This window comes from Camelina sativa, chromosome 2 (assembly GCF_000633955.1).
Source record: "Camelina sativa cultivar DH55 chromosome 2, Cs, whole genome shotgun sequence".
Taxonomy (NCBI): domain Eukaryota; kingdom Viridiplantae; phylum Streptophyta; class Magnoliopsida; order Brassicales; family Brassicaceae; genus Camelina; species Camelina sativa.
This window is the reverse complement of record NC_025686.1, coordinates 19142754-19157500: the sequence shown is the minus strand read 5'-3', so window position 1 is coordinate 19157500 and position 14747 is coordinate 19142754. Positions and strand designations below refer to the sequence as shown.

Here is a 14747-nt window from a genome sequence, read left to right as displayed (position 1 = left end):
ATTCTTACTTTGCATATAGTTTATTACTTTATTTTATTGCCAATACGATGTCGGTTTTAATGTTATGAAAGAAGAGAAAAAAGTTAATTCCCCAGAACGACGTCCTTTTCATCCAGTCTTATTAATTTGCATGGTTTATTGCCACGACGATGTCGTTTAAATGTTCTGAAAGAAAGGATAAAAGTTCAAAGAATGCACAACGACGCCGTTTCGAGGAAGTAACGTAAAATAGGAAAAAAAAAATATTGCGGTGAGCGTGGATCGAACACGCGACCTTCAGATCTTCAGTCTGACGCTCTCCCAACTGAGCTATCCCCGCTTTTGTTTTCTTTGTAGAAAATATGTTACTTAAACCACTTTATTCAAACAAAAATCACTTTCACACCTTACGCTAGCTAAACATATTGATTGAAACAAATATTTTCTCAGCACTCATCATGAACTTATTGATTTCGTCTCGTAGATTAAGCAATGTTTATTAGTATTATGTAACAATGATTAGGTTAATACAAAATTAGAGTACATGGTGGATGATACGATACAAATACATTGCAAAGTTACATATTTTTCCATTACTTGTAAATTATACTTTGGAAAATCTCCAGTAGAAGCTAGTGTGCTCTCTGGCATTATTCTTCTTTTAAGATTCTTTTTTTTTTTACTTCCTGCACACGATACCGTATCCAGAAGAGGCTCCACGGGTACAATCCAAAGTTGCATATGCGATCTCTGACTTAACTGAATCAATATCTGCTTGTGTATCAGAGAAGATGCAAGTTTTACAGTCATTGGAGAGTAGAGAAGAAGTCTTGAAGCTGTCTTCACCACCAACGACTGGCATGGCGACTCCGGCCTTAGCGGGATTCTGGAAATCAGGCTTGTAGGTTCGTCCCAAGATTCCATCTACCTTAGGTGAAAGGTTAAAGAATCTGAACTGAACCTCAAGATGTGCAAAACAGTCATCTGATGGTACTTTGTAGCTGTGGATTCTGTCGTCTTCTTTTGTCACTGGAACCACATTGATCATGATCTCGGCTTTGTCTTTGATTGTCACGATCACGCTGTTTCTCATACTCACTCTCTCGATCTTGATGTCCTTGTTTGGTGAATACCTAATTTATAGAGAAAACATATAGAGTTTCAAGAATCGACCATGACATGTAGTCTAAACACGAAACTGAGGTTTTGTATCAAATACTAACCAGGTGGAGAGAGTTTCTTCTGGGACAGATAGATCTTGGCCATCAAAAGAGAATTTGAGATGGTCGACTTCGTTGTCCCATGAGGCGGTTTTTGCGGCTTCGAGGGAGAATTTGTGGGAGTTGAAGAGGAATCCGAGGGCTTGGATCCATGTGAAGTCTCTGGCACGACCAGCGGGTCTGTGACCAATGAACCTACCATTGATCTGAAGGTCAGAGTCAGAGACGAGGCTAAACTCTTCATTGCTCTTTCCATGGAAGTAGAAGACAATGCCGTCTCCTCCAATGAACCTCGGGTCATAACAAGCTGATCCAGGTCTGTTGCAATTTGGTTTCCTCACTACACGCAAAAACATATGATGGTTTACTCTAAAGTACTGCACAAAAGACATGTGTGGGAAACTTTTTGATTAAGGAGTCGAAAAAAAAGCTTACTGCGGCATTGGGATTTGCAGGTGGGTCTATCGCAATCGGCGTAGCAGACTTTGTTCTTGGAGTTCATGGCTGTTGTGCTTGGGCATTCCTCTGGACAGTTAATGTACTTGCGGTAACATCGAGTGTAAGGGTTACTACAATAAACTCCAGCTGCCTTGGCTTGCAAGAAACAAGTTGCAGCCACCAGAGCCGTCACTAGCAAAAGGGTCTTTGAGATCTCCATCTTTGTTTCGATTAGAGAAGGAGAGTTGATTTGTTTTGATGATGATGATGAGAATTGTTAATTGTGAATTTATAGGAGTGAAAAGTCAAATGCTTGCTTGATAAAGGGGCTATTATGTTAATTAATTATGGAGATACAAGTTGGAGACTGTGTGCCTTTGGACGAACTTTGCGGCGACACCATCAACGATTGCACTTAACCTTTTTTACTGCTTCGTTTCTAAGTAAAAGTATGACTATTTCTCCAATTTAAGGGATCGGTTTAAGATTAGTTTTTGTAATGACGACTAATTATATCATAAATCCAAGTATTTTTGTTTATGTCAACAAACTATAAACATCGTAATTTCGATAAATATGAACGAAGTTATTAAAATTGTTAGTAGAAAAAGCAGTGTGATCCACATTTTTCGGTCCTAATAAATAGGACAATGACATTTTTGTTGAGCATGTGTTATATTATTACCTATGAGGCCATGACCTGTTACGAATCTTTTGATATTGGTTCATGCATGGTGTTACTCTTATCTTATGTATGATTTATTCGTGAACAAAGTATTATTTTTTCAGAAAATTTAAAATTCATCTAAAGAATACAAAAAAAAAGTCATTATTCTTATGAATTTTTTTTCAAATGTTTTCTTAACCTAATGAATTTAACTCTTAAGTGCTTAGGTCAATATTTTTTTATGTTAAAAAGGTGCACAATTGTTCATACTTCACAGCATCAGACCGAGTTATCAAATAGTGGTTTCTCTTAATATCCCATCTATATATACATTCTTTGAGACATTTAACAAATAAATTCTGAAGTTGGAACCCATTGATATTAAATAATTAATTAAATAAACAAATTAATTCTACCTATATTCAATTTTTTTTTATAGAAATTAAGTGTTGGTAACAAACATAATTGCAAATGTATAAAGATTTTATTTCCTTATTTTTATAAGGAGGCGAATAAAATATTGATTTGATAAAAAATGACTTTTAACCTCACATACTATATTTTACTTTCAAGGGTTTCGTATAATGAGTTTTTGCGGATTAAAAATCTTTAAACATGTTGTGTGATCCGCCTAGCATGGCGGGTTTGGACTATAGAACCAACACTAAAACTATTAGTTTATTTCATATACTATAGATTTGTAGTCGTAGTTTAAAAAATTAACTTATAAATTATTTAGTATATGAACTACAAAATATTACACATACTACAACACATTCTTAATATTCCGAAAAAAAAATTATGTATATATAAAAATATACACTAACATACCATATAGACATATACCTCTATTAAATTATAAAAAACAAAACTAAATATTTTAAAATTTTATATTCAATTTAATAACAATTTTCATGTAATTAGGTTCTAAACTGTATAAAACTTAAGAAGAAGAAAAAACGTTCTAAAAAAATTTTAAATTAATTAGATAAAAGTTAATTAATTGGGAAAGTAAATAAATTAAAAATTATTATTTAAAATATAATAATTCATAATTTAGTCACGCGGTGTAAAAACCTAGTAGTACTTTAGTTATCTTGCAAGAGTTGTTTAATTTTAAAATATATTTTTTCGTTTTCTTTTAAAAGTGTTGTTGTATATTGTATGTGCAGGGGATCTATAATAGACGAATAATCCTGTATAATCTATACTATTAATTGGAAAATACACTTAGGGATAAAAATAAATTTCATATCAAATATACATGTTACCAAACACACTCAATTTCCTATATATTAAAAAAAAGATTAAAAAACGTTTTTGTTATATTTTAGGTAATCGTTCAAATTAGTATCTTATTAATTAATTCCGATTTTGTGGTTATTGAAAGAAAAAATCTGTTAGATGAGGAAATTATTATATAAAGTTTTAAAAAACATAAACCGTTAGATTATGATTGACAAATAAAAAACCGTTAGATTAGAAATTCTTTGATACTATTTAACGCAATTTTACGAAATTTTTAATACCATCATCAAATCGGGTAACTGAAAAAAAAATAGAAAAGATTAATATCAATATTTTAGGAAAGTAAACAATTCGATATCCCTCAATATCTTAACTACCGTAAGAGCATAACTAATATACAATGTTCAAGAAAGCGCTAGGCGGTATCTGGGCGGTGATCCAGCGCCTAGCGCCTAGAACGCCTAATCGGGACCTAGACAGTTTTTAGGCGGTTTAGCCGTTTACAACATAAAACATTATATATATAAAATTATGTATAAATATATGTTAGAAAAATAAAATAAATATAAATTATATACAAAATTAAGAAAAATACATTTATTTAAGTTATATTAACAACATATAAACATTTATAATTACGTATATAGATATAAAACTTAATAATTTAAATATATATAGTTAAAAATCAAAAATAAATATTAAAATTAAATTAACGTAATTTTAAGCGGTTTAGGCGGTCATGTAGGCGCCTGCTGAGCGCCTAGCGCCTAGGCGGCCGCCTAGACTGCTTTCTTGAACACTGCTAATATATGGAATAATTAAGTTAAAATAATGCAAAAAATTCAATTATAGCAAATTCTTATTCTACATTTAATAATTATCCATATTAGTTCTTACTTCTTAGCATATATTTGAGCGATCAGAAAACTAGGAAGTCACAATTTTTTTTTTTAGTTTATTCGGAAATCTTTGAAATCGGATTTTGTGATAACTAATTAGCCAAATTCGGATTTTCCATATTTCACAACCGACTCAAACATCTTATAAATACATAGCTTCAAAGTTAGTATTTACTCTCAAACCTTCAATGTTTAAACTTATTCCAAAAATAAAAATGGATGCTGATGTGAAGAAGACGTATACCAATTGATTACAGCTTCCAATTATGCAATTTCTTAGGAATTTCTTTTTTTTTACTGTGATTAGATTTAATTATTGTTTGTTCTATGTGTTTAGTTTGTAAATCATTCATCCTCATCTTTTTGTTTTCTTTTGTATCTTATAGAACTCTTAGTGAAAAAGAGTTTTATGGAACAAACTACTTTTTTATGTTGTTCTTATGAAAATTATTATAATTGGTTATATATTTTTGTATATTTATCATGTATGGTTATGTAACTTAATTAGTATCTATTGTGATTTCTCTGAAGTCTAAACAAACATTCAAGATGATCAAATAACAAAATTTACTTTTGTTGAAGATAGGTCTCAAAATTAGTTTGTTCTGTATTTCATATGCTTTGATCCTTTGCATCCCAATTATAATCAAGATTTTTTTCTACTCATTGTTTACCTTGATTTCAACCATAAGAAAGTACATTGATCAAGATGTCTTTCTATTCACAATCATAGCTCTAAAAATAAAAAACCTAATTATCTCATTAACTCTATCTTTTCCTGTAAATACATGTATGATTAAACTCACAGAGTCTCATTATCATTAGTCACATTTTTTAGAAAACAATTTATAAAAAAAAAAAAAAATTGAACCTATATTTTTTTGCTTATAAAATTTTGATGTATAATAATTTTTGTTAGAATATTGAAAGGAAGAAGAAAAGAAACAGAACAAAACAGAGTAAGAAACCTTTTGTCTCTTCTCTTTGAAGAAGACAAGATCGAAAACTGAAATTTTTATTTACATGAAACTTGTTACAATTTTGTTTTACAACACACCACACTTATATATAAGTGGTACGGTCATAACCGTTCGTAACTTGTCACAACTGACAACTTGAAATAACATATCTAATAACACATCCCTATATACACACCTCTTCACTAACTACAGACACATTAATTATTTAATTATAAAACATAATAAGACCAAACTCAATTACAAACTAACAGTCCCCTTAATTGAGTTATGGTCAATCTTGTGTCTCAAATCTTCAACTCTTTTGATTGAGTTTTTTCTTTCCCAAGTGTCACAACAGGTGCGTATCGTCTTCTTTCATCTTCAAGCCTCATACACTCATCATAGTATTTGAGCAACAAGCTTATGGAAATGTTCAGCTTCTTGTTCATTGAACCTGCCAGCTTTTTCCACATATCTTTTAAAATTTGTCCAAGTGAACTTCATCACGTGTCCTCCGTGATCTTCTGTCACTTGTACTTTGAATGTTCTGGCAACCTTCTTCCACTCACTTTTTCTTCTTTTATCACAGCTTTCAACTTCATAGTCAATATCCTTCTTCCTTGAGGATCATTTATTGAACAGCGATTGAAATACCTCTTTGATGATCTTCTCTCCTTGACTTATCATCACTTGGATATTCCCTTTCCCTTTTGCAACTGCCTACTTCTCCCTTTTCTCTTTTAGGTAAACAACTCCTTTCTTGCTTGGTGTCCCCCTTTGAACACCATCAGATTCACGTCTATGTGACGTCTCTTCTTAGGTTAGCTGTGTAACCTCAAAATTTGTGCAGTGCGTGAATCTTCTCCACGTCTTTCTCACCATTTTTTTTCTCCATTTCCTTTTGAGAAGATCTCATATCTCCTCCATTCCTCTTCTTCTTGAAGGTACTGTTTGTGAACGTTTGTGAAGGTTGATAGTATTCTCTCTTATCTCAACCATCTTTTCCTATTTCACTTCTTCTTCTTCTTCTTCTTCTTCTTCTTCTTCTTCTTCTTCTTCTTCTTCTTCTTCTTCTTCTTCTTCTTCTTCTTCTTCTTCTTCTTCTTCTTCTTCTTCTTCTTCTTCTTCTTCTTCTTCTTCTTCTTCTTCTTCTTCTTCTTCTTCTTCTTCTTCTTCTTCTTCTTCTTCTTCTTCTTCTTCTTCTTCTTCTTCTTCTTCTTCTTCTTCTTCTTCTTCTTCTTCTTCTTCTTCTTCTTCTTCTTCTTCTTCTTCTTCTTCTTCTTCTTCTTCTTCTTCTTCTTCTTCTTCTTCTTCTTCTTCTTCTTCTTCTTCTTCTTCTTCTTCTTCTTCTTCTTCTTCTTCTTCTTCTTCTTCTTCTTCTTCTTCTTCTTCTTCTTCTTCTTCTTCTTCTTCTTCTTCTTCTTCTTCTTCTTCTTCTTCTTCTTCTTCTTCTTCTTCTTCTTCTTCTTCTTCTTCTTCTTCTTCTTCTTCTTCTTCTTCTTCTTCTTCTTCTTCTTCTTCTTCTTCTTCTTCTTCTTCTTCTTCTTCTTCTTCTTCTTCTTCTTCTTCTTCTTCTTCTTCTTCTTCTTCTTCTTCTTCTTCTTCTTCTTCTTCTTCTTCTTCTTCTTCTTCTTCTTCTTCTTCTTCTTCTTCTTCTTCTTCTTCTTCTTCTTCTTCTTCTTCTTCTTCTTCTTCTTCTTCTTCTTCTTCTTCTTCTTCTTCTTCTTCTTCTTCTTCTTCTTCTTCTTCTTCTTCTTCTTCTTCTTCTTCTTCTTCTTCTTCTTCTTCTTCTTCTTCTTCTTCTTCTTCTTCTTCTTCTTCTTCTTCTTCTTCTTCTTCTTCTTCTTCTTCTTATGAGAACAAGTAGTTTAAAAAAATGACATTATCTAAACAGTTTCTCATAAAGTTGGACAAGAAATAGAGGTAAAGAGGCAATAGTATAAAATTTAAATGTTTAAGTTTAATTGTGGCTTTCGATATCAAATAACTAAATTCAAATTCAACGCTATATTTATTTCAAATATCCGGACATTAAATAATGGGTAAGGGAAAGAAACGCGTAATTTAGAAAATAAAAAACATTATCTAAACTATTTTTGACAAAATACGGGACAAAATTTTTTTTAACACGAATTAAAGCAGAACATATGCGGACATACTATTTACTAATATGAATTACGCGGAATGAGATTTTACGGGTCAAAAAATTTTAAACGTTGCAAGCAGATATATTAGACGGGTTTGATCGCTTGACAATTATATTTAGGTCATCTGGAAATTATATGATATGCAACGGGATTGGTATGGATAAGTAGGCATGAACACATGTACGATTACAGTTTATTAACTATCGGTTATGATTATATACGAATGCAGTTATTTGATGATGATATAGTTGATATTATTTGATGATATAATACGGTTAATATTATTTATTTTTAGTTGATATGCTCTTTCAGTGTAATCATATATTTATATATCATACTATTCATATTAAATAAATAATTATTAGTATATTTTATTATATCTTAAAAATAGTTACGGTAAAAAAATTATATTTTAACAATCCAATTGACCAACAATTTTGATACGATTATGGTAATTAACAGTTATACTTAATATAAATTTAACCATATATTTATGATTAACGGTTTAGGTTTATAAATGTTATATACGATTACGGTCCAAAATACGGTTATGGTTTAGTTTTGATTATGCCTTAGGACAAGATCACTTTCTCTCATTGTTTTTTTTATTTAGTTGTCTTCTTTATTGATATTTAAAAAATCATCATTCATTTGTGAAACTAAACCAAATATCAAACTTAGGTATGTTATACCAAATAAATATTTAAAGTTAATAAAAATTAAATTTATAAACAGAGAATGCATGTATTCTGTCTAAACCTATTATAATAAATATAGTCGAATATGTATTATTTAAAAGAGAACAGTAATGGGATGAAATTTTTTAACGCATACAGAACAAAACGAGTATCCTGTTTCAAAATATATACATCTAAGTTAAATACATGAAATAAATTGAAACTGAAGCTGAATCCAAATTTGATTTAACTCTTCTAAACAAACAGTTAAAAATGTTTGGATTAGCTTAAAATAATATACACATATAGAAAGTAATAAATAGAAAACAACATAATTAAAGTAAATACACTATTTCTATTTGTCAATATTAAGTTACGATAAGAAAGAAAAACCAAATGTAGTAAAGCTGATGAGTATTAGCTGGCGTTTGTAAGTAGAATTTTTTTGAAAAAAACTCGAATTTAATTGTCTATATATTGTTTTTATTTCATTGTATTTGCAATTATTGAAATATATATCTAAAAAATAAGTGAAAAAGAACATGTCACTCTATTACATAGAAGATAAAATACTGTGATTACTTGATTTAGTTAATGTTGTTTATTTGAACACATCAGTTAATATATATTTCATATAAATATTTACGATAAATGACGATCGATTTATTGAAGAGTCGGTTTGCAATGGTCGTTTTAACGAACTCACAATGCGTCATTTTAGAAAAAAAAATATATGAAAACGACAGTTTCTAAATTATTTTTTACACTTGTAGGCATAATAATCACATCCATAAAATAAGAGTCATTGATGGTTATAAACTAAATGAGTAAAAACTTCATATTATAAGTCAATTGGAAGGACAAAAGGTGTAAAATTTGGATTATATATATAATTTCAAATTGTTTATTTTGCTCAGACCGTCTCCAATGTATATCTCTATTTTTTACTCTAATATAGAGTAACATTAAAAATAAAATTAGTGTAAAAAATAGAGATGAGAATAGAGTTACTCTAAATATAGAGCAATCTCATCATTTTCTCTATTTTAAATTAAAATATAGAGTATGATTGAAGCAAATGTTGCTCTATAATAGAGTTTTAACCTCTAAAATAGAGCAGAGTTGCGGTGTTGGAGATGGCTCAGAGAAAAGTGAACTGGAGTCTGGAGATTACTCAGAGAGGTGCCAATATCTTTTAAAGAAAACTGTAGATTCCAAAGTCCTTTTATGGTTTCAATTAAATATTGTTATCACTTACTTGGTTTAATAATTGTTATTTATTTGAATACATCACTTCAATACTTAAGATAATCTTCGATTTATTGAAAAATCGGTAGCTTTCAAATGTCGATTTAACAAACTCGCCAACGTCATATTTAAAATAAAATAAAATGAAAAGAGATAGTTTTTAGATGATGTTTTTATACTTATATGCATTATCTAATCTATGATGTAACATTCGCTGATGGTTATATTTGAAATGAGTAAAGAAAATCAGATTACACAAAGCTAATTGGAAGGACAAAAGGAGTAAAAGTTCAGATATATATCTTCAAATGGTTTATTCTGCTCAGAGAAAAAAATGTTAACTGTAAATTAGTCAAAGACACCTTTAAGGTTTTAATTAAATATTGTTTACCCTTGGGAGATTTCATACCTTAAATGACTTAAACCCTCTCATCAATAAATAGTGTGACTTCGGCCTTTTCCTCTAGATCACAACAAAAAGAGATAAGACATTTTTTTACAAAACAATCTATGGAGAACCAGTCACCTGTGTCTTCAGCAAGCTCCTCCCCCCCACCCAAACATGATCAAAAACTCAAAAATGTTGTTGTGACCGAGGAGGAGAAGGTGACGATGAACCTTCAGGAACAAAAGCCTCCTCAAGATATTGTGTCTGAAAGGACTATCCTTGAGAGGCCTCGTTCCGTTTTAGAGGTTGTGAAAAGAGAAACAGATAGCAAAATCTACTGTTGTAGGTTCTGCATGAAGAATTTCTCATGCCGGCAAGCTCTAGCCGGTCACCAGAAAGCCCACAAAAAGGAACGAGAATTCCATAAGAAGTTGTTCATCGAGGCAATGCTTTCAAAGGATACTTATCGTGGGCCTTTCGGAAGCTATGGAGGGATGTCCTCTGGGCCGTTTATGTACGGGGGAGGAGGTAGCAGCAGCAGCAGCAGCAGACCTTACCTGTCTTCTACCTGTCTTCCGCCTCATCACCATCCCATCCTCAACTGGAGCAATACTGCTGGCCGCCATAGAAGTTCTACAAGATATCCTTTAACCCTTAAAAAGTTTACTTCAAATGCTTTTTCAAATGATGAGGATCATATTAATCTTGATCTCACTCTTGGTCCATCTAAGCCAATAGGAGGCAGCAGCAATAGCATTAAAACCAACTCTAACTCATTGGAAGCTACTAGAGGAACAACGAATCTGTTCAGCCCCGTGTTTCCTTGTGTGTCTCCATTCAATTTTGTCGCTGGAAACCCGTTTGATTCATTCCCAGGAAGATATGTTCCTCCTTTTGGAAACACCAATCTTTGTCATGATCAGTTTTCTTTGCAAGGGAATGGAATGGGCTCTAGTCACCCGAATAGTCTCTTCTCAATGGGAATGGATTCCAAATCCATGGTGCCTCCTTTTGCTCCTCCTTATCCAACGTCAACCAATCATTTTAATGATTTGTTTTCTTCGCAAGAGAATGGAATGGGCTCATCAAGTCAGGTGCCTCCTTTTGCTCCTCCTTATCCAACGTCCACAAATCTTTGTAATGATTTGCTTCCTTTACAAGAGAATGGTTTGGGCTCTGGTCAATCAAACAGTCTCATCTCAAAGGGGGAAAACAAAGCCATGGTGCCTGAAGATGATGATGGTAAGAATCTTGAGATAAGGTGGCTGACCAAGAAAAAGAGATCATGAAGAAGCCACTCGTATTTGTTCAAAAAAAAAAAAAAAAAAATCATGTCCCTTTGAGTTTTTCAGTTTGCCATCGATGAAGTTTATGTTTCACCTCTTTTGTTTCTTCATGCAATTCTTTCTCTCTCTCTCTCTCCATGTTTCTTCATTGTCTTTCTCAAGTGTTCTAGCTAATTGGGTTTAGTTGATGTAATTTCGATTCATTAATCAAATCCCTTTTTTTCTTTTCAATTGATCGTTCTAAAATTTCAGAATATCTCATGTCGTGTCTCTCTTCTATGATGATGAAGCATCTGACTGGCAAATTCGGCAAAAGATTTGTGAGTGGTTGTTTCTATTGGATAGCTAGGGTTTTGCGATGTTTGGTATATAATAGCTAGGGTTTTGCGATGTTTGCTATATAAAGGCGTCTGTAGGTGCTAATGACATCGCGGGGATAGCTCAGTTGGGAGAGCGTCAGACTGAAGATTTGAAGGTCGTGTGTTCGATCCACGCTCACCGCATTTGTATTTTGTTTTTTACCTGATATTTTAGTTCGTTTGCAAAACGACACCACTTGAAGTTTGAACGTATGTGTTTCACTCGTTTATTTTATTTTAATGTAGTACAATGTATATGGCCGCTTAAGAACCAAATTCTCAGGCAATTAATAATGTCACTTAAACTAGTTTATCAATTATAAACCGGTTCCTTATATACTGTATCACATTTTAAAATAACGACTAGGTTCGGATCCGCACATACGTATAGGATTATATTTGGGTAATTTTTTAAAAATTATCAAAAAAAATTAAACCTTTACTCAAACATGCATGAGTGATATATACTCCCTCTGTTTTACAAAAAGTGTCATTCTGAGAGTTTTTCTTTGTTTCACAATGACTGTCACTTTGTATTTCCAATGTAATTTTTAACATCAAATTTTCTAAATTACTCTTAACCCAAAGCTTTTTCTATTAAATTTCAATGATAATTTACTCATTAAATAGGGGCATATATGTATAATTCAAGTTTTTCTTAATTTGTGTGTACTTGGTCAAAATGACACTCTTTATGAAACAGAGAGAGTATATATAATAAAAAATTTAGATAATTTAGATAAGTGATATTAAAGCTCCTACTGGTAATCCATTGAGGAATAAAAAGAATGAGGAAGAACATGAATAAAATGGAACAAAAAGAAAAGAATAAAAAATATAAAAGGAATAAAAAGGAATAGGTGCAGAGGAAAAACAGAACAAATGGTCTGGTAAATGGTAACCAAAAAAACAGAACAAGCAATAATATATAAAAAAATATTAAAAGAAAAATAAAAATATCTTTTTAATCAAAAACAAGCATCTTCAATGCCACAATGTGGGAAACAAACGAAGGATATACCACAGTGTCAGAAAATTTTGGTTATTACCATATTTTTGAGAGGGGATTTTACTAGGTAGCCCTCAACATATGGGCGGGAAGTTTGGGGAGCCGACAGCAGGGTCGTATAGGTAGGGGACAAAATTAGTAGGAGGTAATCATACGGGTGATATATTAATAGTTAACAACATGTTATTTTAAAACTTTGAACCAGTTAAATAATAAACCATGCGATTTTCTGGGATGTTTACAGATTTCCGAAAGTTTGGATTTCCTTAAATTTGTCTAATGCCTGCTCCATAGAGAGAAAACGTTATGTTTGTGAAAGGAAAGAAAACGTTATGTTTTTTTCGTAGACATGTACTGTTGGTGGTGGAAGATTCAAATGAAGCAGTGATGGTGGTTTAGGATGAAGCAATGGTGGTGGAAAACTCAAAGTAGCTAGTGATGAGGGATTTAGAGGAAGCGATGGTGGTAGAAGATTTGGGGAGAAAGACCTTTTTAGAAGGTGAAAGAAAGACCATATTGATTTTTCAAAAAGTAAACTAAGACATAGATTTGATCGGAGAAAACAGAAAGACGTTTGGCAATGAAGATATGGAGAAAAGACGATGAATTTTGAACAAATTGCGTGAAACATGAAAAAATTACATGAATTTTAAACCAATAGCGTGAAACATAGAAAATTCACGTGAATTTTAAACAAATAGCGTAAAACATAGAAATATCACGTGAATTTATCATGTAAATGGCATATAATATTATTAAAAATAGTATGATTGCTTGAAGTAAATATACGTTGCATGGTATTTTTTTTTTTTTTTGTTAAAGGGCTTTTATTGAATTAATAGAAATTGAAAGTGTTACAGAGAAACAAACTAGAACCAGATACAGCGAGATAGTAAACCAACAAGTGGTAGAAGAGGAAACCAGGAAGATCAGATGAGCAATACCAAGATCTGATGAACAATACCTACGTGGAAGAGGTCCAACGTTGAAGAAGGAGATTACCACGTTTACAACCCAATTGGTGGAGAGCTTTACACTTGTAAATGATAGTGGAGAGGACAAACTGTGCAACTTTGAGCGGAGGAAGGGTGAGACCATCATGAAAACGTTGCATGGTAACTCTTACCAAAAACTTGGTTTAAATAACAGTCATTTAAAAGAAAATCATATGGTTTTTAAAAAATAGCACGGTTTAGATAAAAACAACGTGAAAGATAAAAGGATAGCGTGTGACAATTTATTAGCACTATGATTTTGGTCGGATATAATGCAGATACGGTGGGTGACTGAGAGAACAGTTTTTTTGGCCCAACTGTTTGGTTTACCAAGCTTCAAAACAATGTCGTTCGATTATGTATTTGGTGATGGTGGGGATTTAAAAAGAAAAAAAAAAGGAATGTAGATGGTAATGACCATAATTGCCATCGAAGAGATGACTACAGTACCTCATGCTAAATGTTAATGTCGCCATGTCGGTATGTATTTTCAACTCATGATGCCTACCTATAATATATGTCTCCTATATGGTCTTAGCTTATATAAGGCCACAAAGGTAATTACTCCGCCCCTCAGCGACAGCTCCTGTACACCAAATGGTATTTCCTTAATTCTTTTACAATTTAGTGGTATCTACTGCATATACTCTTAATAATGTCACTTAAACTAGTTTATCAATTATAAACCGGTTCCTTATATACTATATCACATTTTAAAATAATGACTAGGTTCGGACCCGCACATACGTATTGGGTTATATTTGGGTAATTTTTTAAAAAATTATCAAAAAAAATTAAACCTTTACTCAAACATGCATGAGTGATATATATATATATATATAATAAAAAATTAAGATAATTTAGATAAGTGATATTAAGGCTCCTACTGGTAACCCATTGAGGAATAAAAAGAATGAGGAAGAACAGGAATAAAATGGAACAAAAAGAAAAGAATAAAAAATAAAAAAGGAATAAAAAGGAATAGGTGCAGAGAAAAAACAGAACAAATGGTCTGGTAAATGGTAACCAAAAAAACAGAACAAGCAATAGCATATAAAAAAATATTAAAAGAAAAATAAAAATAATTTTTTAATCAAAAACATGCATCTTCAACCCATCAAAACCAACGTACGAACATAAATACATAAACATGAACATGAATTGTTTGAACTTTCAGTAACCACTACAAATGTGTGATACTAATATGATAATTATAAAAAATAATCAA

The 14747-nt window shown here is 31.7% G+C and overlaps 1 protein-coding gene and 2 non-coding genes across 3 annotated transcripts; 1 reads left to right on the top strand and 2 right to left on the bottom strand.

Moving 5' to 3' along the window:
* Positions 247-319, bottom strand: TRNAF-GAA. The gene has a single exon. It is a non-coding gene; the product is annotated as a tRNA-Phe (tRNA).
* Positions 461-1882, bottom strand: LOC104729583. The gene is made up of 3 exons (XM_010448541.2): positions 1635-1882; positions 1203-1539; positions 461-1112 (listed from the first exon to the last, which is right to left on the bottom strand). The coding sequence occupies exons 1-3, from the start codon at positions 1855-1857 to the stop codon at positions 659-661; spliced, it is 1014 nt and encodes a 337-aa protein (XP_010446843.1). The 5' UTR covers positions 1858-1882; the 3' UTR covers positions 461-658.
* On the top strand, positions 11587-11659 carry TRNAF-GAA. The gene has a single exon. It is a non-coding gene; the product is annotated as a tRNA-Phe (tRNA).